Below are 24,710 nucleotides of genomic sequence, written 5' to 3'. Positions count from 1 at the left end.
GGAGGACCTTGGACTTTCCAGAGGGCAGGGAACCCTGACTGCTCTTTGGACTGGAGAGGGAGGGGGAGAAGGGTGGAAGGAAGGGGAGGGAAATGGGAGGCGGGGAGGAGGCAGAAACTTTTTTTTCCTTTTTTTCAATAAAATAAATAAAAAAAAACACTGCACAACTTTGACTACAATCCATATCATTTCCTCCCACTATATATCAGACCTAGCATTAAATCAGCAGCAGGTACAGAATTAACTTTCACAGTTCAGTCCAAAGACACAAGTTCACATTCTACAATGAATTGTGAGGAAAGAGTTGGAGAACCCAAAGATGCTACCATTTCTAACAAGAAGATAACAATAACTAAAGTATATGAAGACAGAGTTTCTGGTGAAGGACTTGGGTTATAAACCCAATTTTTATAGTGATAACTAGACTTGTCTTGCTTCAGGTGATTTCCTACACCTGTGTCCACAGTCTTTTAGTGTCAGAGAAAAGCAGGTTCATCTCAGACAACCACACAGATGCGTACAAATCATCCATTCCACAAAAGGTAGGTAATTCGCATCTACACGTCCATACTAAATAATACTCTGAGGAAGACATAGTTCTGTTATTCTGTGATATACCATATAAGTGGCCACATTAACAGGGCCCTTGGCTATAAAGCCATATTAAAGCTGTATCTTTCTATGAGAGAAGCAATGAAGGATGACGGGAGGCAAGGCAAAACCCCTGGTACCAGTCAGCCGGCAAGGCATGTGTTACTCAGATGAAGGACAACATGGCTCAGGCCCTGGAGCTGCAACTATTGAGCAGTCAGAGGGCTGGTTTAGAGTCAACTGTTAGTTCATGGTGTAAACACACTTCAGATGTTAGGAAAATTTTGTTATTTTCAGAAAATAATCATGGACATCCCTTTACAGGTAAAACTATGCAAAACTACTGAGTTTGTGTCAGCAATAAAGAGGAGACTCGGTCAAGCACCAGGCCGTTGAGTCTCCTAATTAGGAGATATGGAAGCAGCCCTAACACAGAGAACAGACCCTGGTCTATGTGACAGGGGCATTTTAAGGCCCTAGTACGATTTCCTGGTGAAGATACAGAAGAGGGAGGAGGGCTGTCTCCCTTAAATACCCAACTACAGCCAAGACCACAGCCAAGTCTGGGTTCAGGACAGAGTCTCTGGAGCAAACCACACACACACACACACACACACACACACACACATACACACACACACACACACACGCCATTAAATAAGTTTTAACAACAACAATAAAATGAATGGGCAAAACCAAAAGAAATTTTCAAATCAAAAAATTTTTTTTTCTAAGATTCTTAAAATTTTTTACGCGTAAGAGTGCCTGCATATATATCTGTGCACCATGTGCAGTGACCTCAGAGGCCATAAAAGGGTACTGGATCTTCCAGAACTGGAGTTGGAGATGCTTGTGAGCCACCACACTGGTGCTGGAAGTTGAACCCAGGTCCTATGGAAGAGCCACCAGTACTCGTATCCTCCGAGCCATCTCTCCAGCCAGGTAATTCTCATTAAACCTACACTAACTTGTTGTAATAGGAGCGGCGGGGCTGCGTCCCCGGCACCCCGACTGCCTGGCTAGCTTATGCCCCAAAATAACAACACACAAATTGTATTCTTTTAAACACTGCTTGGCCCATTATATCTAGCCTCTTCTCGGCTAACTCTTGCACCTTGACTAGCCCATTTCTTATAATCTGTGTAGCCCACGAGGTGGCTTACCAGGGAGATTCTAGCCCACGTCCATCCTGGGTCGGAGCTTCATCGCATGTGCCCGGGAGAGGGGAGCATGGCATCTGCTCCAGAGAGCAGAGCTATTGAGTCTGCCCAGGAGAGGGGAGCATGGCGTCTCTGAGCTCACTTCCTCTTCCTTCCAGCATTCTGTTCTGTTTACTCCTCCCACCTATGTTTTAACCTATGGGGCCAAGCAGTTTCTTTATTACTTAACCAATGACCTTCCTCCATCACTAACTCAATTTTAAGGTCTCATGAAACAATATCAAAGGAAGTCCTTCCTCAAATGACCTTGCATTTCAGCAGGCAAGGCATTCAGAATATGACAAAATATATTAAGTAAGTGCTGATAACGGCTACTTACATATTAGGTAAGGTAAGTAGGACAGCAAAGGAGAGCAGCGTGAAGTGTGGAGGTGCTATTTTGTATTTTAAGTGGTTACATACACACAAAGCCTCCAATGGGGAAACACTTGGGCGTCTGACGGAAGTAAATGAACAAGCTGACTTTCACAGGAACTCTGAAACCAGGGCACAGCACAGAAATACCAGGCCCTGGCAGAGGCTTCCTGACTTTCACAGACTGTGTGGAAGCCTCTCTCCCTGAAAAGAGCAAAGGACACCTAACTTAATCCACCGTCCACACAGAAGGAACGTCTGCCAAACTTGATGGGAGGCAAAGTTCCGGAAGGACAAAATGGCCCAAAGGTAAGAACAAGGAGAAAAGGAAGGAATATATCGCATACACACCACATTTTATCCAAGATAGAGAAGTCCTTGCTGACCTTCAAAGTGGCATTGCTAAAAATACGCTCATATAAATGTATTAATAAGCATGTACTGTTTAAGATACTGTTGTTAAAACACACATTCTCACACATAACTCACAGATAAACACACTTTGCAACCTAGAGGCTAAGGGGAGACAGTCAGATACACACTCCAACCTCTCTGTATCAACGCAGGAGGTGTGTTTGTTTAGGAGGGCAGAATACTTCTGCAAGTTAATAAGGCAGAAGATAGTAGCTGGAGTAGTTAGCTTAGGATTTCAGTTCTTCTCAATTCCCATGTGAACATGGATTTAAGCTGAAAGTCACTTGTCACAGGGCTCAATGGCAAGGATCCAGTGACCTACTTATTACAGATTTACAGATGAGGGGGTGGCCCCAAAAGGGGTCTGATGAGCAATACTGAGAACAAAGGCACTGCGTTAGCCAAGTGCCCCGTGAGACCCTAGTCACACCAATAGAAGATATTCTCATCATCCCGCAATGGCAGAGGGCAGCTAAAACACCGGTTAGAAGTCCAGGTTGTATCACGTCAGCCACAGCTATTCTCTAGAATACAACTAAAAGCTGGAACATTACAGATGTGCAGGGATGACAAGAAGGAAGCCACAGAGACATTTACTCCACGAATACTCTGAAAATGGACACCTTTCCTCCTATAAAACCAAAATGCAGACCGCGGTATGGCTGCGTGCACAAGCAGGATGACAGAGTAAGATAGCCTGGGCATTCTCACCTGGGTGGAAGTAAGTAGAGAACAGAGCTGAAGTCCAGCAAACGTCTTCATATTGCACAGCAGCCTGGGACTTTCAGCAAAGACCAGATCAGAGACAGAAGGGCAGGAAAGCTCTAACGATCCTGTCTGGAGCACTGGGACTAAACATAGTGTGTCTCGCTATACTAATAGGATACATCTGCTCTCAGCTGGAGGGGTGGTTCAGGTCATGGTGACCTGTTGTAGGGCTGGAGAGATGGCTCAGCATGGGGGCATTCTAGAGGACCCAGACTTGGCTCCTTGCACCCACATGACAGCTCATAACCATCTGTAAACTCCAATTCTAGGGGATCCTTTTTCTGGCCTCTGAGGGCACTAAACAGTCAGTACACAGACATACATGCAGGCATCTATCTATCTATCTATCTATCTGTATCTATCTAATCTATCTATGTATATATATTATACATACATGCATAAAGAAAATGAAAACTATTTTTAAAAAACTGCATGTGCAACTGAGTTTGTATCCTAGAACTATGTAACAGGATGTGTTCTGTACACATCTGTAATTCAATCTCTGAGGAAAGGCAGAGATTTAGTGACTAAGAAAACAAGAGACCCAGGTTCAAGGAGAGACTCTGCCTCAAAGGGATAGGTACAGAGAGAGGGAGGAGGACACCTGAGAATATCTGACTCCTTTATGGTTAGGATTAGGATACTCTATGGGCCCATATGTGCGCATATGCTACACGAACACACACACACACACACACACACACACACACACAAACAGACAAAGGTTTTAAAGAGCTTATGTCCCAGTAATAGTCACTGATAACACTACTAGCACAAACTCATTGTGCCTATTGCTTATAAAGCCCTCCCTCCAGCAAATACTGTGGCACAAAAAACAAAATCAGGAAGGCTTTTACCTTTAAGGTGAGAAAAGAGGAAAAAGGAAACATTTTAAAATGTGGCAGAAAGTAATAAAATACCATGAGACACCATGGAAATTTCAAGACAGTAGTCCTTACCATGGGCTCAAGGCCTTCAGGAGTCTACAGCACTCAACAGTGTGTACAAACTAACAGTGCACAAACAGCATCTGTATACAAACATCTGACGAGAGAGCGTGCAAACCTCATAAAATTCCCCAAAGGGACTGGTAAATAGGCAAAAATCTGCACTAAAAAAGACAATCACTGTTACAGGAGCCAAATGATGTGGGGTTCCCCTCTGTATGTTGTGAATACCATTGGTTAATAAAGGACTACTTTGAGCCTATAGCAGAGCAGGGCAGAAAGAGCTAGGTGGGGAAAACTAAAGTGAATGCTGGGAGGAAGGGTGGAGTAAAGAGAAGCCATGGAGCCCTGCTGGACACAGATGCTGGTAAGCCACAGCCTCATGGCCATACATAGATTAATAGAAATGGGTTATATTAAGATGTGAACAGCTAGCCAATAAGAAGCTAGAGCTAATGGGCCATGCAGTGATTTAAATAATACAGTTTCTGTGTGATTGTTTCGGTTCTGGGCGGCCGGGACAAACAAGCAGCCTCCTTACAACAGCCAAAGAGGGCTCTGTGAGGACAGCTCATTCAACAGAAGCAGAACCTGGACACATGGAGGAAGGGAGGCGGATTCCTAGTTAGGAAGAACACAGGCAGAGGTGGAAACATTTGCTGTACTGACTCTCTTAAGCTTCCTGCTATGCACTTACTGTGAACCTCTTCTTTTTCTCTCTGTGTTCATCAGAGCTGGGGATGCTCACACTCGGGCAGCTCTCCTTGCAGTCCATGGTACAATCTCTGCATGTAATGTCTTGAAGGACACAGAAACTGAATCCGAAGTTTCAAAGTCCCCAGCAGAGGGTAAAGACGATTAACTAATCCAAAATATGAAACCTCTTGAGGTAATGTTCAAACTCCATCATGGAACCTTAAACAACAGGAAAAACCATGATTAGTAAACTAAAAAATAACATTATGAGGCTGCAAAAATAGCTCAGCAGTCAAGAGAATTGGCGGTTCTTAACACCAGCTTGGCTCTTTGGAGGACCAGCGTCCACGGCGCAAATATCAGGGGCTCATAACTGATAAACACCTTCAGTAATGTGGCAGGATACAAGATTAACTAAAAAAAATCAGTAGTTGTTCTATATACAAATGGTAGACTATGAGAAATCAGGGAAACAACACTCTTCACAACAGTCTCAAATAATATAAAATATCTTGGTGCAACTCTAACCAAGCAACTTCAAACTTAAAGAAATGTTCAACATCCTTAGCCATCAGGGAAATGCAAATCAAAATGACTCCAGGATTCCATCATACACTTGTTAGATTAGCTAAGATCAAAGACACAGTGACAGCTCATGCTGGTGAGGATGTGGAGCACAGGGAACACTCCTCCACCACTCGTGGGAGTGCAAACTTGCAGAATCCCTATGGAAATCAATAGTGTGGTTCCTTAGAAAGCCGGGAATCAATTTACCTCAAGATCCAGCTATCCCACTCCCAAGCCTATACCCAAAGACCGCTTCATCCTACACTGCTCTATTATGTTTACCGCTGCTCTATTCGTGAATAGCCAGAAGCTGTGAACAGCCTAGATGTCCCTCAACAGAAGAACGGATAAAGAAATTGTGGTACATTCACACAATGGAGTGTCACTCAGTTGTAAAAACGACATCATGAAATTTTCATGCAAATGGATGGAATTAGAAAAAAAATCATCCTGCATGAGGTAACCCACAGCTGAAAAGATAAATATGGTATGTATTCGCTTATATGTGGATATTAGTCATTAAATAAATGATTACCAATCTACAATCTGTAGACCTAGAGAGGTGAGGTATAAAGAAAGGGACAGCGGGGTGCGGGGGAGGGCACATGAATCTCTCTGAGAGGGGGACATGGAATAGATTTTATGGATGGAGTGAGGGTGGGGTTGGGCAGATGGGAACTGGAGGATCAGGTTGAGACAGGGAGGGGAGATAGCACCCAGAAAGGGAATGCTGGGAGGGGCAGCTAGTACTGAGGGGCATTTGAGGAGTGGTATGGAAACCTAGCGCTGTGGAAACTTCTTAAAATATATGAAGGCGCTCCTAATAAATAGTCTCCAAATAATGAGGAAAATGGAGTCCCAGCTGGTCATCTCTTGTCACCAATGAAAGCTTCTAGTACTGGTACTAGATTATATTCAACTGAGTTGTTGGCCAGTGGGGTCACATGGAAATCCCCAAAACACCTCGGGCTGTTGCCAAGACAATGGTTGCTCTTCATAAACTAACGGCAAGGACCACTGCTGAAGACAACAACCACACAACTGACCGTATGTGGAGAGGCCAAGCTGGTGCCTACACAGAACATTCACCCCAGTTCTAGTGTCTGCAGTATGGTAAAATACTTCGCAGGCTACCAAGAGAGAAATGTAAACACCAAGCCGGCCACAAAACCTTTGATCTACAAGCTTCCTGCCTGCAAGAAATGCCATGGCAATGGCAGCACAAAATTTGTGTGTGGAAGTAACCAACCACTGTCTGATCTGACTTAAGACTCAGTCCATGAGATGAAGCCCACACTCAACGCTGCTTGGGTGACCAAGAACCATAGACCAGATAGCTCAGAGACTTGGGTAAAACCAAATAGTATCAGCCAAAAAAAAAACAAACAAACAAACAAACAAAAAAGCAATAAAACAACTCCTAATGATTTTGCTAAATTCATAGATCCGTGCTGTGTTCAGCCATTGTCAGAGGGGCTTCCTCCTGCAGCAGAGGAACAAATCCAGAGCCCCACAGCCAGACATGCAGAGAGAGAAAGATACACAATACACAGCTCTAAATAGAATGTCTCCATCAAATCCCTCCCGTCACAGCTCAGAGAACCCTGATAAAGAGTGTGTGAACCAGAGGAGATGAAGGACACCAGGAGAACAAGGCCCTCTAAATCATCTGAACAAAGCCCATATGAACTCTCAGAGACTGAAGCAGCAAGCACAGGGCCGACAGGGGTCTGCACCAGGTCCTTGGAGCACATATATTAGACTTTTCAGTTTAGTGTTTTTTAGGATTCCTGAGTATGAGAGCAAGTGGGTCTCTGATTCTACTGCCTTCTCTTGGGGCTCTTTTCCTTTTGTTGGTTTGCCTTGTCTAACTTCAATGTGATGGGTTTTGTTTTAACTTATATTTTATTTTGTTATGTTTGGTAGTTATCTCTTACAAGCCTGTTCTCTTCTAGTGAGAGACAGAAAAGGAGTGGATTCAGATGGGAGAGGTGAGGAAGAAATGGAAGAAGTGGAGGGAGGGGATATGCTCAGATATACTGATTGATAAAAGAACCTATTTTTAGTAAAAGGGGAAAAAAGATAACAATGGGAGCCATATTAATAAGTGATAGCCCTCCTATGGAGGGCGAGGATGGCACAATGACATGCAAGGTATCACAGGATGCTCTTGAAAGTGCACACAAAGTAAATGACTAGTTGAATATGATCGCTTTAGTCTTTAATTTCGTCTAGCTGCCAGAAGATAGGACTAAAAATACGGGCCAGAATTTAATGGTAACTGGTGAGGAGCAATTAAACAAGCAACACTGTAGTCTTAGATGCTCCCATAAGGGCTCTCGTTGGAAAGCAGACTTTGGATGGCGGATGCAAGCATTGGAGCGACATGACTGAGGCTCAGAATGCTGGCCTCCAACTCCACTCAACTGAACTTCTCAGCTCAATGGAGCTAACTGACCTCCTCTAGGGACATCCAGGTCTCCAGAGTCTTCCCATCCCCATGCTCCATGTGACCCTTTCAAGTTGTTCTTCAAGATGCCATTTCCCCTCACTCATGTTTGTAGTGATATTTTGTTTATGAAAACATAAACAAATAAAGCTTGCCTGAAGATCAGAGTGCATAGCTAAGCCACTAGAAGTCAGGGAGTGGTGGCACATACCTTTAATCCTAGGTCTCAGGCCACAGAGGCAGAGGCAGCTCTGTTAGTTCAAGGCCACCCCGGGCAACACAAGACAGAATCTGTCTAAAAGAGAAACAGAGCTCACACAAAGGTGATCCTAGCACTTGGGATCACAAGTCTTTAATCCCAGCACTAAGGAGGTGGAGACAGGAGTGATATGGCTGGGTGGAGAGAGGGCTATACGGCGGAGGAAGACAGTTCAGGGCAGTCTGAGGTTTGGTGGAGACAGTGTGAGGATCACCCCTTCGGTCTGAACATGGATAGAAGTAAAAGAACTCTCTAGTGGCTGGCCTCTCTGCTTCACTGATCTTCATAATTAACCCCTATACCTGACTCTGGGTTTTGATTATTAAGACCAACTAAAATTTGAGCTACACATGTTCTCATTGTTCTTGATTATCACATAACCCAATTGAGCTCACGGAGAAGTTTTAAGACAGAGAACACGTTGGATTCAATGTAAGATTATCATGATCCATTAAAAGACCACAAGCAGGGCTTAGTGGTTAAGAGCAGTGACTGCTCTTCCAAAGGACCCTGGTTCGAGTCCCAGCACCTACACAGCAGCTCACAGTAACTTCCAGTTCCAGGAGATCTGGCATCTTCACATAGACATACATGTAGGCAAAACCTCAATGTACATTAAAAAAATTAAAATAATAAAATAAAAAAAGCCACACAGCCATAGATAGACTGCTGATCTTCCTTCAAGGCTTTTCCCAAGAGTGATCTGTTATCACCTCAGGATCTATAGCTACTGTAGCCTGTAGAAAGGGAAATACAAAACTCTTCTAAAAGTTACTGAACACCATCTCTGAACTGACACTAAGATCTGGGGACCCAAAATGTGCTTTACCAGTTAGAGTGGGGCTCCTAAAGACAGTGTAAGAGGCACTGGCCTAGAATCTTGGTGGGCTCAATGCAACCACAGATTTATCTTGGGTCTATTTCCCTCATCCTAGAATTTTATTAGAAACATATATAAGAGTCACTAACCATATCACCGATAATACATCCTTGTCTTGTCAAAAAAGCTATTACAAGAGAAAGAGCCTTGGAGAAACCTCTGACAGGAATCTAGAGTTTGTCAGCAGCTTTAGTTCCTGGCTTACAGGCCTTAGAACTGACCACTCTATTCTCACTAAGAAAGTAAGAAAAGCACTCCGCCCACCATCCCTTGTGAGCTCGGAAGTCAGTATCACTATCAAAAAGCTGATGAATCAGAAGTGTTAATCCTATCATGACCTCACTTAAACTGCCTGAGCACCTGGGCCAGAACCAAAACAAATCTTGGAGCATGGCTATGGGTCACTCAGATCTAACCAGGTAGCACTACTAATTCCGGATGCAAGCCCAGAGGAGGTACTTTGGGATGACGACTGTTAGCGTAATCCCTGCTAGCGAGTGTATTGGCTCATGACCTGGTAAATGTCCTCCTTCGTAACAGCATCAGTAAGGACAATGAGATGCGGTTTGCTATCACATGGCAGACACAGCAGTACCTGTCATTCACGGTCAGACCAGAGAGCAACATTTGCAGCGTTGTCATAATACGCTCTAGAAGATGAGGGACCATGATCACGCAGACTCCATGGGCCACCACACTAATCCACCGCATTGACGACATTATCTTAAGTGAACAAGGCACAGCAAACACTCTGGATACCTGCATAGGCCCAGAAGCTCTGGGATTCACTGTGAAGATGACTCCCTAGGGCGCCATTGCTCTGAGGCAGGATGTCCTATCTCCAGTGAGAGAAGGAGACAAGAGCAAAACAACCCAAACTCCGTGTCTGGATGTACTGTTTTTCCCCACTTCCTCAGAAACCCAGAAGGGCTGCCAGTTTTTAGCGATATCTGTTCTATGAGGTACTGTAATGATGAAAGCTGCCCTAGCCCCCGAGCCTCTGCCTCGTCACACTCAACAGAGCTAGAAATGACACAGCAGGCAAGAGTGGCTTAAGGAGTCTCAGACAAGCATCAAGAGAAGAGAAAAACTATTGGCCCTTAGGATCTGCCAACAGCAGATTTGGTTTGGGCTTGGTACACAGCCTGGGAAGACATCAGACACTTCTCTGTGGACATCCAAGAGACTGACAACAGGAACAGGAATGGGGCACTATTTGAGCTACCAAATTAAGCCACTATGTATGAAGAGCAGCATTCCACTTAGTATAGCAAAGGCAAACTGATTCTGGGCAAGTCTGGATGGCCCAAGGATGTGTGCAGGGATAAGCAGATTCCACTGGTAACCCTTAGGATTCAAACCCAGATGCTCTGATGTGGAAGGCTGCATCCATCAATCACACTGTCTCCACGATGTGCACATACACCCTACAGAGTCCTACAGGAACCAATGGATAAGACTTGTTGGTTTTTTTTTTTGTTTTGGTTTTTTTTTTTTTTTTGGTTTGAGACAGGGCTTTACTATGTTGCCCAGGCAGCCTTGAATTCCTGGGCTCTCATGATCCTACTACCTCAGCCTCTTATGTAGTGAGGCCCACAAGAGCATGCTGCCATGCCTGTCTTTCATGAACTTACCTGGAAGTAGTCAGAAGTAAAATTAGGAAAAAGTAACATTAATTTCACTATGAATTTAATTCTCTCCCTCTTTTTTTGGATTTTCAAGACAGGGGTTTGCTGTGGGATGATCTTCTGTATGCTGTGAATATGTATTACTCCCTTTGGTCAATAATAAAAGCTGCTTGGCCTATGGCAAGGCAGGACCAGATTAGGCAGAATAGTCAAACTGTGAACTTGGATGAGGAAGGGCAGAGTCAGGGAGATGTGAGTCAGATGTTCAAGAAGCAAGATGCCAGAGGACCCATAAAGTCATAGACATGTAGCATTACAGAGATGAACAGAAATGGGTTAATTTACATGTAAGAGCTAGTTAGTAATAAACCTGAGCAATTGGCCAAACATTTATAATTAATGTAAGCCTCAGTGTGGTAATTTGGGAAGAGGATGCCAGGCATTTGGAAACAGGTGGGTGGGAGACAAGGCTCTATATAGAATCTCTCTGTGTAGCCCTGGGTGTCCTAGAACTCCTTCTGTAGACCAGGCCGGCCTCAAACTCACAAGATCCCACCTGCCTCTACCTCCCGAGTGCTGCTATTAAAGATCTGTGCCACCTCCTCCCAATTTGATGCTTTCAGTAAAGGATATTTATTTATTTTAAAATTTTTATTTAAGATTATGTACATATGTGTGAAACTACAGTAGAAAAATGCTCAAATTCTAGGTTAAAATTTTGTTCATCCTAATACTGCTTAAATATATGGACACTCATTTATGCTTTTAAAGCTTTTTTCGCTACAGTCCTCATTTCCTAGTCTATTATATGCTAACAACTGGACCTCTCTGTTTTTGTTTGAGGTAAGCCAAAAATCTTTTAAGTATAAAGATCAAAGGTTCTCCTACTTTTACCTCTAGAGAGCATAAATTTAGGGAATGTAGCTTGGCTGGCAGACTGCTTGCCTAGCATCTGTGAAGCCCTGGGTTCAATTCCCACACCACGAAAACTGTGCAGGTGGCACCTTCCTGTAATTCCAGCCCTCAAGTGGCTGACGTAGGAAGATCAGAAGGTCAAGGTCACTGAAGCTAGTTTGGGCTGGGGAAAACCTACCCCCACCGCCTTTTAAAGCCGTTTCTAAAGCCTATTTCTTCAGGATCTTAAATGACTGGTTCAATACTGCCTAATAAACTATACCATATCAGGAGGCAGACACACTCACGAATCTTCAGCATCCGTTCTAAAACAACAAAGCAGATCCACAGAGACCTAGAGTCTTGTTAAGGCAACGGATTAACACTGGAACAATGGTACTCAAAGGTAGGAGCTAAAAGACCCAGGAGGATACCAAAGGAAACCCATGGGTATATAATGCAAAACTCAGAAGGTCCCAGAAGCTAACCTAGATGGCCTCTGATACGGTGGCGGCTTACAGCGACAGCACAGCAGGATCCAGTGAAAATGAAGACATTAAGATGGCAAGCCACAGAATGAAAGAAAATACCTGTGAAAGCTATTTAAGGAGTGCCTAAAAAGGACTTTTAAAAAACACAATTTAAAAACGGTCAAAGACCTTAACATACAATCTCATTACAGATGATGCACCTCGACCAACAAGATTTGCTGCCAAGTTTCATGACCTCGGTGTTAGTATTCTGTACTGGCTTGCCCTCAGGGTCCTGACAGGATGCGTCCTCAGCTGCAGCCACTAAGAGCACCTCCTGTGCACATTCACTATGTGTACCCTCTTAAAAGGTGGGCCTTGCCCACCTCCCATCTTTCTTTTGCTCTCTTTGTCTGTCTGTTCCTTTCTCTGTTTTTCTCCCCTCCCCTGTAACTCTTGTCCCCAGGGACCTGTCTCTGCCCCCCCCTCCTTCCTATAAACCTCCCATGTGAGTCCTGTTGTGTAACTTCTCTTCATGGTGTTTTTAAAATTATAACACTCAGGACTTTAGTCCTATTCTGGGACCCACATGGTCATACTCCTACTAACTGTACTCTGACCTCCACATACACAATGTGGCACACAACTACTCCCCCAGTGCACACACAGACAAAGATAATTTAAAACAAAATGTACAGATGGCAAATAAGCACCTGGAAGGATGCTCTTAAGAATGTATCATCAGAAAGATGCAAATTAAAACAAGAATTCTAGGGATACAGCTGGGATAGGATGCTTGCCTAGTACACACAGGCCCTGTATTCGGTCCCATTACAAGGGAGGGGAGGAGAGGGAGGAGAAGAGAGAAGAGGTAGGAAAAAGATACACGGTTATTAGAATGGCCAGTATCCAGAAACCATGACCACCAAATGCTGTGAGAGGACCAACAGGTCTCCCATTGTCTGCTGGTGGGGATGCAGGAGAGCTGAGCCACTTCAGAAGACACTCTGCTGGAGTCTTAACAGAACCAATACATGGTTTAGAGCACTTGGTGCTCTCGTACAGGACCTGAGTTGTTTCCAGCACCCATCCTGGGCCACTCATTACTGCCCAAACCTCAGTTCCAGATCTGAATCCACTTCTGGCCACAGGCGCTGCACACACATGTGCACAGACACCATATACACACAAAGTAAATATTTAATACTAACAATAAAAGCCTTACCCTGTTCCCCGGCTGGCAGCACTGAGACCACACGATGCCTGGAATTCATGTAAAAGACAAACCGGCAGCTTTTCTCAGAAAGTCCAGGAAGCTGAAAGTCCCCAAACGGGTGGCACAGTCAAGCTGGCCAAGCACAGATAACTTTATTCCTATAATAAAAACTGGTTCCTACCCAAGTTGCTTCCACAGTCCAGCACCTATGCCTTCCGGGCAGGCTAGAGTTGGCTCCATGGCCAAGAGAAAGGACATCAGTAGAGGCTCTTGGGATATGGCCGCCCAGGAGCTGAAAAGAGTAGAAAAGGGTCAAGATGGAAGCCACAAGCTAACACCTTGGGGACAGAGAGTTCTGGATGGAACAGGTGGCAGCTGTCAACAAGAGGAAGAGAACAAAAGATGCTAGATTAATAAACTGTGATACGTACAGACAACGGAACATTTTTTAGCGCTAAAAAGAAATGAGCTCTGAAGTCACACTGGACAGGGAGGGGCATTTTAAACACACACCACCGAGAGAAGACAGACTAAAAGGCTCCACTCTGAGAGCTCATCTAACTGAAATCCGAGTCAAGGCAGAGCTAAGGACAATAGAAAGGCCAGTGGCTACAGGAGCAGCAGGGTAGCAGAGAAAGAACCAGAGTGCAGGATTTATAAAGTAGAATCTGTATAATACTAAACAAGGGAATCCAACATTATCCCACGTCCATATTCGTACAGTGCACACCAACAGAGAAATGCCAATGGGAGCTACCCACTCGGGTGATTATGATGAGCCTGCCGACCAGCCAGTGGTGATGATGGGGCTGGGGGTACGGATGTGTAATGGTTACGGGCAAATGGGAAATCTACATCCCTACCTCTTATTTTGACTAGGAAGCTAAAACGACTCAGGAAGAGTGAGAGACTTGAAAAATTTACTCTAGAAACATATAAATCTGTGCTTATTTACTTCCGCCCCTGAGGAGGCCTCTGGCTCCAAACATATCTGAAATGTTTCCACAGAAACAAAGCCAGTCTTTGTCACATCTGTAAAATAGGTTGTCCAGATTTTAAAACCAAACAGGATCCTGATGAAAGATGCATAGTAACCTTCCCCGTTTCCCGGCCTCACAGGATGAATCAGTCACAGCCCTCCCGGTTTTTTTTTGCTCGCACATCCTTCCTCTCACCCCAGCTCCACCCCTCTTCGGTTTTTCCCTGTTCTGCACTCAGAGCTGTCCCAGTTTTCCCTGAATTTGTTATATTTTTCTTAGAGGCACCTTTATTCATCCTGATTTTTGATAATGAAAAGTGATACAGCTGGAACTAAGACGATGGAAAGTATGCATCTACCAGTTTGAGAAGTGTCCAGCGGAAGCCATGGGAGCCTGCCTACTCCCTGACCCATTTTATTACGGACAGGTCGGAGGGGAAGGAGTGAGGCTGCACAGCGGCCACTGAGGGCCCTTTGTATTCCTCGGTAGCCTCAGAACTGCGGGAGAAGGAAGGCTCTAAAGTTTCCCATAGTGCGCGGCCTGCACTTGATCCAGAACCCAGGGGAACTGTAACAGTGACAGCAGGGCTGGGGCCTGTACCTCTCAGTCTCCCAAGGTCACTGTGTCTTGGGGTCCCAGTTACATTGGGCTGCACTGTTCTTCCAAGCCTTCCTATTCAGGTGCTCTGCAGGCCCACGGGAACACACACTGAACTTCAAGGCACACCTGTGGGACAGCAATCACGGGCCTGAAGGAAAGCTGGTCTGTGACTTGTGTGGACCGGAAGATTGCAGACAGCAGGACACACACACACACACACACACACACACACACACACACACAAATTCAACAACCTCCTTGAGACTTCAACCTGCTATCTCAGCTTCCATTCTAACCTGCCCCCACCCGGCTCCTCCCACAACAGCTCAGGGCTAAATCTGAGCTAGGCTCAGAAGTTCTGGCTGAGAGGGCTGGCAAGATCTTCTAGTAACCAGCACCTCCTAAGTGCTTAGTCAGCCTTCTGAGTCAGCACTCTGCTCTTACTCCAGTTCTCCCTCCACTACACACACCTCCAGGCTGTGTTGTCTTAATAAAATGCTTCCTCACACAGTTTACCAGCGTGGTGCTTCCTGTGTGTGTGTACTGCAAAGTCTTGTTAGTCTGCGACACAACTCTGCTGGTCAGAACACCCTTAGTACAGGCATCTCAGAAACAAGGGGGGTTGGAGAAACACAGACGCTTAGGGAATAGTAGAATAAAGGAAAAATTTCTCCAAAACAAGTACTTGCTTTCAAAATTTCTCTTGAAAGTAAGCTTTACTGGCAATCACATTTGAAGATATTCATCAAAGCACACTAACTATAACCAATTACATATTTAAATCATAGTACTTAATGAAACTATACCACACGACTCAAGTCCTGACCTACTGACTATACCACTAGAAAAAGCAATACATAAAATTTTAACTGAAACTAAATGTCTAAATGTAAAATGTCTAAAACTAAGACCTTTACATGTAGTTTCCCTGGTAACTGTTTTCTGCATTAGTAACTGCATGCTTCATTCAGGAATGGCGAAATAAATCCATGCCTATATTTGCCTACGTATTCAAACTCAAGAACGAATTTAGGCTAAGGCATACCCCAAAAAATCCAGCTCAGTTTGGGATGCAACAGAAAAAGAGAAAAAAACTGAATTGTAAAAATATCTGAAGTTAAAAAAAAGAAAAAAGCCAGGGTCTTATTCGTGCTGGTCTCAAATAAATTCAAGAATCAAGTTTATTTTTGAAAGTACCACAAATAAAATAAAAACGATGCAATTAGAATATGTACACAGACACATTTTTTGTTTGTTTGTTTGTTTGTTTGTTTTTTGAGACAGGGTTTTAGAGCGCTTAGTTGTAGAGCGCTTAGTTTTAGAGCCTGTCCAGGGACTAGCTCTTGTAGCCCAGGCTGGCCTTGAACTCACAGAGCTCTGCCTGCCTCTGCCCCTGAGAGCAGGGATTAAAGGCATGTGCAGCCACCACCCGGCTCACAGATAGTTTTTTACTATACAATCATGCGGACTTTGTTAAACCAAATGCTGATATCAAGTAAAAACTATAAGCATCGACAACCAACTCGTAGCGACCACATTCCTCCAAAGACGTAAAAACTCTGGGATGTACCTTCTCCACGCATACAGGAAAACAAACTAAGAAAGAGGCATGAACACATTTTAAGATTAAAAACAGCAAAGCCAGGCACAGTGTGCCTGTAATCCCAGCTTTCAAAGAGGGCTGAGACTTCAAGGCCACCCTCGACTACTTGGGTGGGGAGGAGACACACAGACACACAGAGAAATTACGGTGTGTGAAGTCAGAGCCAAACAGAAGAAGAGAATGTTCCATTCCACCCAGCTCAGAAAACAAAGCAGAGAAATGGGACTGTGTGTGCCCAGAGATACAAAAACAAAATACACTTTAGGAATAATACTCCACAAGAAATCCAAAGCTGCAGACAGTGCCCTGTGCAGTCTGCCTTGTCCGGACAACTTCCTGAGTGAGATTAACATTAAATATTTTTAAAAGTATCGGCCTGCCTGTTATGCATCAAAGTACCCTGTTCTACTGACACCCACTCCCTTAGAAACCTACACTCAGTGTTTCCATCTCTGTTTTAACATCCTACTCAATTCCCCCACCCTCCAAGACCGTACTCTCAAAACAAGCGGCGAGACTCCACCTTTAATGGTCTGGAGCTCTATTAGAACTTGAGTTCACACTTACTTAAAAAGCAGAGACGCGGGCCTCACGTTTTCTTTAAAGGTAACTGGAAAAAATGGAAAAAGAAAACATGGAAATTCTGCGTGCATAGTTCATGTCCTGTTTAGATGCAGCAACAGATTAAAAGAAAAACACCAAAAGAATCATAAGTCAAAGAAGTTTGATCAATTTCTGGGGAAACTACCACCAGAGCTCTGAGAAAGAGTAACCCAACTCCAACTAAACCTATCCAGTATTCGGGGGTGCTGTGGGGTGAGCTAGATGGGGGTGGGGCACTCTACCCAGAAAGGGCAGTCAAGACCTGCAGCACAACCAGGCCAGTTTTTCTGAACTGAGGAAAGCAACCAAGTCATTAACAAAAACAACCATCACGAAGCAATCAATACTCATCTTGGGATTTTACAAAGTCCTGCCACTGGAATCTTACTTCATATTTCAAAGCCTAAGTTGGGAATCACTGTTTTTATCTATCTGTAGGACACAGAGGCTGAAAATGTGTATTTGAGATCACCAAGCGGGAGGAAGATGAATGCCTACTTGGCTTCTCACTCTGCAGAAGTGAAAGCTTCGGAAAGGAGAACTACAGGGCTGTAGGTGTATCAGAGGGGACAGAGGAAGAGGGCTTAGCAACAAGGGGAGTGCTTGTATGGGGAAAAAAAAAAACAGCGAGAAACTTAGCTGTTTGCCTGTCTAGTGCAAGGTATGGGGGAATTAAATATGGCCTCAAAGTTTTACTCCAGGGCGACGAGGAGGAATAACTGAGAGTAAAGTAGGGGGAGGGGCCGGCAAAGCAAAGTGTCGGTACATTAGCTGATGTGATTATTAGTTGTGCTGGAAGTATCTGCTCAAATCTGCACAGCCAGTATCTTCTCGTGCCAAGTACCGTTTCCAGGCACTCGGGATACAGCAGGGAACGCACGTGGAAGCACCCTTAGCCACTTGGAACCTCTCCTGGCAGACAGCAGAGGAGTAATTACATAAACCGGTAAGTATATGTTCTGGGAAGTGCGGGGTGGCGTGCAATTCTAAATAAGAAGAAAACATCTGAACAAATACCCGGAGGTAAGGAAGCGAGCCGTGCACGGAGCCGGGAGTCAGCAACTAACGCACCAGTAACTCAGAATGATTTTACTATGAAAGGCTGTTGAAGTGAGCAGCTACATTGCCACATAACCTCTGCATTCCCATTTCAGGGCTAGCATTCCGGGTGTCCCTTCCTGACTGTACCCTACCCAATCCAGGAAACTTCACCAGTAACAAACACAGTGATAACAAGCTGACAACGAAGTCAGTTCATTTATGTTGGTTTTACCTTCTGCACACAGAGAAACGGGCTGCCTTTTGAAAAAACAAAAGCAAAGCCCTGTTAGAACATGTTTGTGCAAAGTTTAAGACAATCATCTTGCTCTCAAAGCAATAATTGATGCAGCAACTTCCAGACTTGTGATTTAAATCAAAGCTGCTGAAGAATGACTATGAATCATGCAGTTAAGCTACCAAGCAAGACACTGCTGAGAGAAGAAACCCACAGCACCATAAAACTGTCGAAAATAAAAACGGTAACATCTTCCTTTGGTTTCATAACTTGTTGATCTGCAGAGCTGAGATCTAAGCTCTGCCATTTACTGGTTCTGGGTCTTTTTTTCTTTTTCTTTTTCTTTTGAGACAAGGTCTAGCCTTGAACTATGAAGCCCAGGCTTGCCTGGAACTTTCAGCTATCCTCCTGTCTCTGGCTGCGGAGGGCAAAGGTTACAAGCCTGCACTTGTAACCACATCCGGCTTCCACATCTCTTTCGATCCTGTTTCTCCCTGCCAAACTATTGTTCGGATGACGCCTGCTTACCTATTTTGGGTGCTATGGTTTATGCACTCTTGCAGTAGTATGGTACAAAGTAAGCATTTGCCCCAAACAGCACAAGTTTTGAATCAAGTCATGAGAAATGCTTTCCAACAAATCTACCTCGACTCTCAAGAGGAGGTTACACTCACCCTAAAAGGTATCTATCTTCTTCCATCCTCCCTTTAGAATAGTCCTCAAAACTAAGGTTTATGAGTACAGAAGTGTAATTTAGTTCACCAGCAAGCATATGCTGGGGGTGGGGGGAGGTTCCATCCCAAGCACCACACCGAAGAAAAAGAGAAGTGTTTGTAAGGTTTAGTGAGGAGCTGATTTGAAAGAAAGTGAAGAACAGACTACCTTTAGTACCTGAGAAAAGAACCTTAAATTCTCCTCAGTTCATAAACACTGCCTCAAAGGGATCTCCCAAACAATCAGACAACAGCTCTGAGGAGAGGCGTCGATTCCCAGAAATGACAACCTTAGAGATTCATGCTCATCAGAATGCAAAGAGCGAAAATAACCAGCGCTCGTTGCCAGGCACTAGTATTAACCCAATCTTCACAACAATTCCGAAAGATTCCAAGCTCCAGCACATCATTTTACATACCTGAAAACCACGGCGCACAGAAGCTGAGCAAACCGCTCAAGTTTTGTTGGTTAATAAGTACACCGGAGCTCAGGTATTCCAACTTAGAAACCTGCGCGCTAATCTCCGCGTCCTGCTCCCTTACCGGAACCCTGGCGTCCTCTAAGAGCCCCCCACTAATCGCAGCTTTCCGTTCCGGCGGGCAGCCCCTAATCAAAGTCCTGGACCAAGCACCAGCCGTGTATTTTAAGGACCATAAAAACTGTACACTACCTAAGGTTTCTGGGGGCTTGGGAAGGGCGCGCGTGTGGAACCACTCGAGCCTCCTCCCTCCGGAGGAAGTGCGGTGGCCAGAGCCGCAGCTCTCCCGCAGCACCGGTGAGCAGTCTGCGTCCCGTCCCGCGAGGGCCCGCCCACTGGGCCCGCCCCGCCCCGCCCCACTCCCGCACGCCAGTCCCCGGGGAGGAGGGGGCAGCCGGGACACACCTGCGGGACCCGGCCCACTCGGCTCCCACCGCGCTTACCTAGGGAACCCAGCCCGTGCGTGCGCGTGGCGAGCTGGAAGCGACACCGCTGGCCACGCCAGCCCGGCCGGCCTCGGCACTCGTCCCCGGGGCGCCGGGCGCCCCGCCCACATCCGCGTCCCGCCCCCGCCAGTCACCTGGCGCCTGACAAAGGTTTCCGCAGACCGCGTCCCGAGAGGTCCGGAGTAAATAAAGCCTGACGCTTCCTCCCCTCCCCCCACCATCGAGTGGGGGTTGAACCTGGGCAATGAAGCAGAGAGGGAAGACAAGAAAAGTCCTACAGGCTTAAAGTGAAGAGGGGTGGGGTGGAAAAGGCTAAGCTGTCTTCAGAGTCCAGCTAAGGTGAGATCTCAGAGGGACCTCACGGCTCACTCGGGTTACCCAGTCAAGGTAGGAGTCACAGGCGAATTCAGTGTTCCACGTGCAAAGAGTTTTTGCATTGGGAAGTGTATTCAGAGGAGCAAAGAATAATTCCGTTACTAACCTCCATCTCGGCCCCTCTTACTTCCTTTTAAAAATTATAAGGGGGGCACGATGTCGCACTCAGTTCGCAACCAGCATTTAAGAGGCTGAGGCAGGCTTGGCTACACAGTTAGTTCTAGGCCAAAGTAGACTACATGTGCCCCTGTGGACCGATGGGTGCGTGGGTGGGTGGATGGATGGAATGACGGATGGACAGACGGACGGTTGGGTGAGTGGACGGACAGACGGGTGGATGGATGGATGGACGGACGGGTGAATGGATGGATGGACGGGTGAGTGGACGGACGGGTGGGTGAGTGGGTGGATGGATGGACGGACGGACGGAGGTGGAGGCAAAGGGATCATAGTCGAGGTCACCCTCTGCTACTAGCCAGTTCAAGGGCACTCTGGGCTACTTGAGATCCTGGAAAGCAAGGGGATTGGGGTAAAGGAAAGGAGTGAGGAAGGAAGGAAGGAATTATGGGTACTGACCAAAGGTAAGACTCACCACCCGCATCTTAAATTATAACTGTTCCCCCTCTCTCGGGCACATTTAAGAGGGCAGACCTGTCGCACCGAAGCCAAGTCTGGCATAGTTAAATGAGACCTGCCAGAGACCTGTCTCAGACTCCGCTCCTGTACTAGGCACCAACAGTTTGGCCTAAAAATCAAAATGTACTCTCTGAAGTCCCACGGCACTAAAATTATTGCACCTTCTCAGACTGGAAAACAAAAATGCAGAAATTTTCTGAATTGGCCAATAATCCATCGTTTAAAAACCCTTTAATTGTTACAAAAATTAACCTTAAGTAATCTGCTCTTAACCCATGAGTTACTTTTCTATCTTTGCTTTCCCTGTCTCCACCATATTGGGAAAGCAACTTCACAAATAACTAATCCCCTTTTCTAGGATTCCCCCTTTTCAGCCCTGTTCTGGCTATAAAAGCTGTCCGTTCTGCTGGGCTCTTTTATGGAGTCAGGGTGGCTCAAGTCTAAGTTAGCAAAGTAAAAGCCAATTAAGATCTGTAAGTTGCATTTATTTAACAGTACTGGGGACTGAACCTAGGGGCTCATGCAGGCAAAACAAGCGTCCTACCACTGAACTACAGCCCAAATGCTCCCTCCCCTAATTTTCTTTTTCTTTCTTGACAAAATGAATGTTCATGATGTGTTACTTCTTGGTTTGTGATTAGGTCTATGGAGTAAAAGAAAGCAAGGGTCCTTGAATTGTCTTAACTACGAAAGCATCTATCTAAGTTTGAAAATGACACGAATCAACTCATTTGATTGATTTAGCAGCTGAATAAAAGCAGGGGAAAATGGGGCTCACTGTACCAAAAAAGTAGAAACTGACACACAAAAACCTCTACCATAAGGACTTCAGAAATGAACGCCAGGAGGCCAGCGGCCCACAGGGAAGTCACAAAAAACCCTCAATTTGCATGTCAGTAAAATGAAGGTTGCCTCCTAGATTTAAATGCCCTTCCAGAGTTCCTCCTACTAGACCCAACTCTACAAGAAGGAATAGACGGAATGGCCAATCAGTGTCCATAAAATAATCGAGGCTTAAAATCAGAACAAAAGCAAACAGCTTCTGGGATCTGTGTACAGCATCACTCACTCCATTCAGGCTCTTTCCCGAATTTCCTGTGTGTGACAGTAACGGTGATACTCTTGTCCAAGATCAAACCGTTGTCCTGTCTTCTTCACAGGGGTCCTAAGATCCCCAACTCTCCTTGTCTGGGGTCTCTTTTGTGACCTTCCCCCATTTTCACTGCCATTTTTGTAAGAAGTCCAAATTCAGAGAACTCAAGATCTTCGCTCTGACCCTAATCTACTTTCTGGCAAGTCCCCAGCTTTCCTCTTGTATATCTATCAGTCGCTGATGACTGGCTCCTTGACGATACCCACAACATGTAGCTTGTGCTACCTCTGCCTCTTAGCCCACAGGATCCTCTTCTTGGTCCTCAGTTACACAGCTCGCAGACCTGGGATGATAACAGGTACAGTGCTCAGCACTGTTCTCCGTGCTGCCTTCTATGGTTCTCTCTTACTCAACGTTTAACTCCAAAACTAAAGTGTAGGTTACTTAATAAATGTCCCCAGACCCCCAAAAATGCAGGTAGAAGTTTTGATTCTCAGTATCTCAAGAAGCCTAAGTAAAATTCAGTATCCAGCTACAGTTTGGCTTTTCAAGTTACCAGCAACAAGTTTCTTTATTAAAATAATAAAGTTTTCATTATTAAAATAGCATGATACTGAAACACTAAGTCATATCACACTAACTAAAATTAAAAGTGGCAGTATTATGTGCTTGATTCATATAAAATAGGGAAAATAAGAAGTTATCAAATCAGACTTGTTTTGAAGACTAAATCCTTGAAATCCATGGAGATAATAAAAAATAAAGAGCAGGAGCTAAGGATATATATACATATATATATGCAATATATAATATATAATAAGAGCCAATTAACATACCTAAAGCAGGAGCTAAGGATATAATATAAATTCTTATTATATATCATATATCCTTAGCTCCTGAGATATATATATAATATATATAATATATATAATTATAATATATATATATTATAATTATATATATTATATTATAATATAATTATATATATTATAATAATATATATATAATATATATATATATATATAAAATCAGTGATAATATTCAAGGCCTTGGTTTCAAAGGCCAGAGCTCAAAAAAGGAAGATAGTTTGGGTTTTCTTTTATTTGTTTGTTTTGAGACAGGGTCTCTGTACATACCCCTGGCTGTCCTGAGACTCACTCTGTAACACCAGTCTGGCCTACAACTCACAGAGCTCCGCCTGTCTCTGCTTACCAAGTGCTGGGATTAAAGGTTTGCGCCACCTGGTAAAAGGAAAGGGAAAAGAAAAATACTTTTTCCACTCTTTTCTCCATGACTCAAACAAGTGGCATACCCATCACAACTGCTTAAAAAGCATGGGTCATCCTAGGATTATTGCAAACATTCTTTAAACTCGTTTTCCCTTGCTGTAACTCAACTTCTGATTCTCTTTATTCCCTCATGCAAGTAAGATAGTGACGGCTTCCCCTTTCAATTTCAAACGAAATTCTCAAGGCTAAAATCAAAATAACATAACACGTCTCAGGGTTGGACCAGGAAGGTTTTCACCATTCCCGGGATGAGCCTTCAGTTCACGGTTCCCCTTTAGGGAGTACTGTGGGCTATTATGGCTGTCAGTGTTATTTCCTTAACTGCACTCTTACCCTGGTGACAACAGAAGTGGAACCAACTACCAAGCAAGACTGAAAACTGGTTTGTTTGCAACCTACCAGTGGTCCCTGTGCTCTGAAATTGCCACGTGCACTTTATAACAAATCCTCTAGCCCCTGGAGCCTGGCCCAAATAATATATAATCACTATTAATAGCAAACTGTTAGAATGTTCTGGAGATTTAAGACATATTTATTTATTGGGGCTGGAGAGATGGCTCATTGGTTAAGAGCTGACTGCTCTTCCAGAGGACCTGGGTTCAATTCCCAGCACCCACATGACAGCTAACAACTGTCTATAACTCCAAGATCTGACACCTTCACACAGAGATACATGCAGGCAAAATACTAATGTACATAAAATAAATGAATTATTAAAAAAGAAGAAGTATTTATTAAACAGGCAAACCCAACAGCAGTCACCTGTCCTGAGCATGAGTATACAGGCTAGCAGGTTGCCCCTACTGCATGCACCAACAAGAAAAGGACCAGATAATATATATAAACTAATAGCTTCCAAGATGCTAATATCAGGCAATGAAGGCACACAATCCTTCAGAGAAGAAAAACAAGCAGGGTTTATCACAACTTGACTGTGCTCTGAGACCTCACAGGCCAGCAGGGACGTTCCAGCACACTCCTAGAGTCGAGGAAATAGAAACACAAATTGGGGAGAATGTATGGAGCTCACATGACAAAACATAAGAGCCAGTGAGCATAGAGAACCCCAGAGGTCCTGGAGAACTTCCCAGTACTGGTGACACATGCGTGTGGGGAGACTGGGGGCCTGGACTGAACACAGCAACCAAAAGCATCGCAGACAGACTGGTCACCCAGACAGCCAGGAGCAGTGGCTGTTCTAATCAGTGCAACTAGAAACCTCCCAGCTCCGTGGGGCAGAGTACTCACAACAATCTTGTCTTAG

The 24,710-nt window shown here is 44.6% G+C and overlaps 1 protein-coding gene across 3 annotated transcripts in view; it reads right to left on the bottom strand.

Annotated features, from left to right (window-relative positions):
* The window catches only part of LOC121458445 (serine/threonine-protein kinase Sgk3), a 113,393-nt gene that overhangs the window by 42,782 nt on the left and 45,901 nt on the right, over window positions 1–24,710 (bottom strand). For 2 of the 3 annotated variants that reach the window (XM_041667750.1, XM_041667752.1), the window contains exons 1-2: window positions 20,051–20,122; window positions 4,992–5,209 (exon numbers count right to left, since the gene is read on the bottom strand). In XM_041667750.1, coding sequence (XP_041523684.1) covers window positions 4,992–5,069 — 78 coding nt within the window. In that variant the 5' untranslated portion in view covers window positions 5,070–5,209; window positions 20,051–20,122. Of the gene's footprint in view, window positions 1–4,991; window positions 5,210–20,050; window positions 20,123–24,710 lie in introns of those variants that run through there. The other variant, XM_041667751.1, reaches the window with a different exon arrangement.

Source organism: Microtus oregoni, unplaced genomic scaffold (genome assembly GCF_018167655.1).
Source record: "Microtus oregoni isolate MIOR12 unplaced genomic scaffold, Mior012 000017F_ref0000208, whole genome shotgun sequence".
NCBI lineage: Eukaryota > Metazoa > Chordata > Mammalia > Rodentia > Cricetidae > Microtus > Microtus oregoni.
This window is presented reverse-complemented; position numbering and strand designations above follow the sequence as displayed.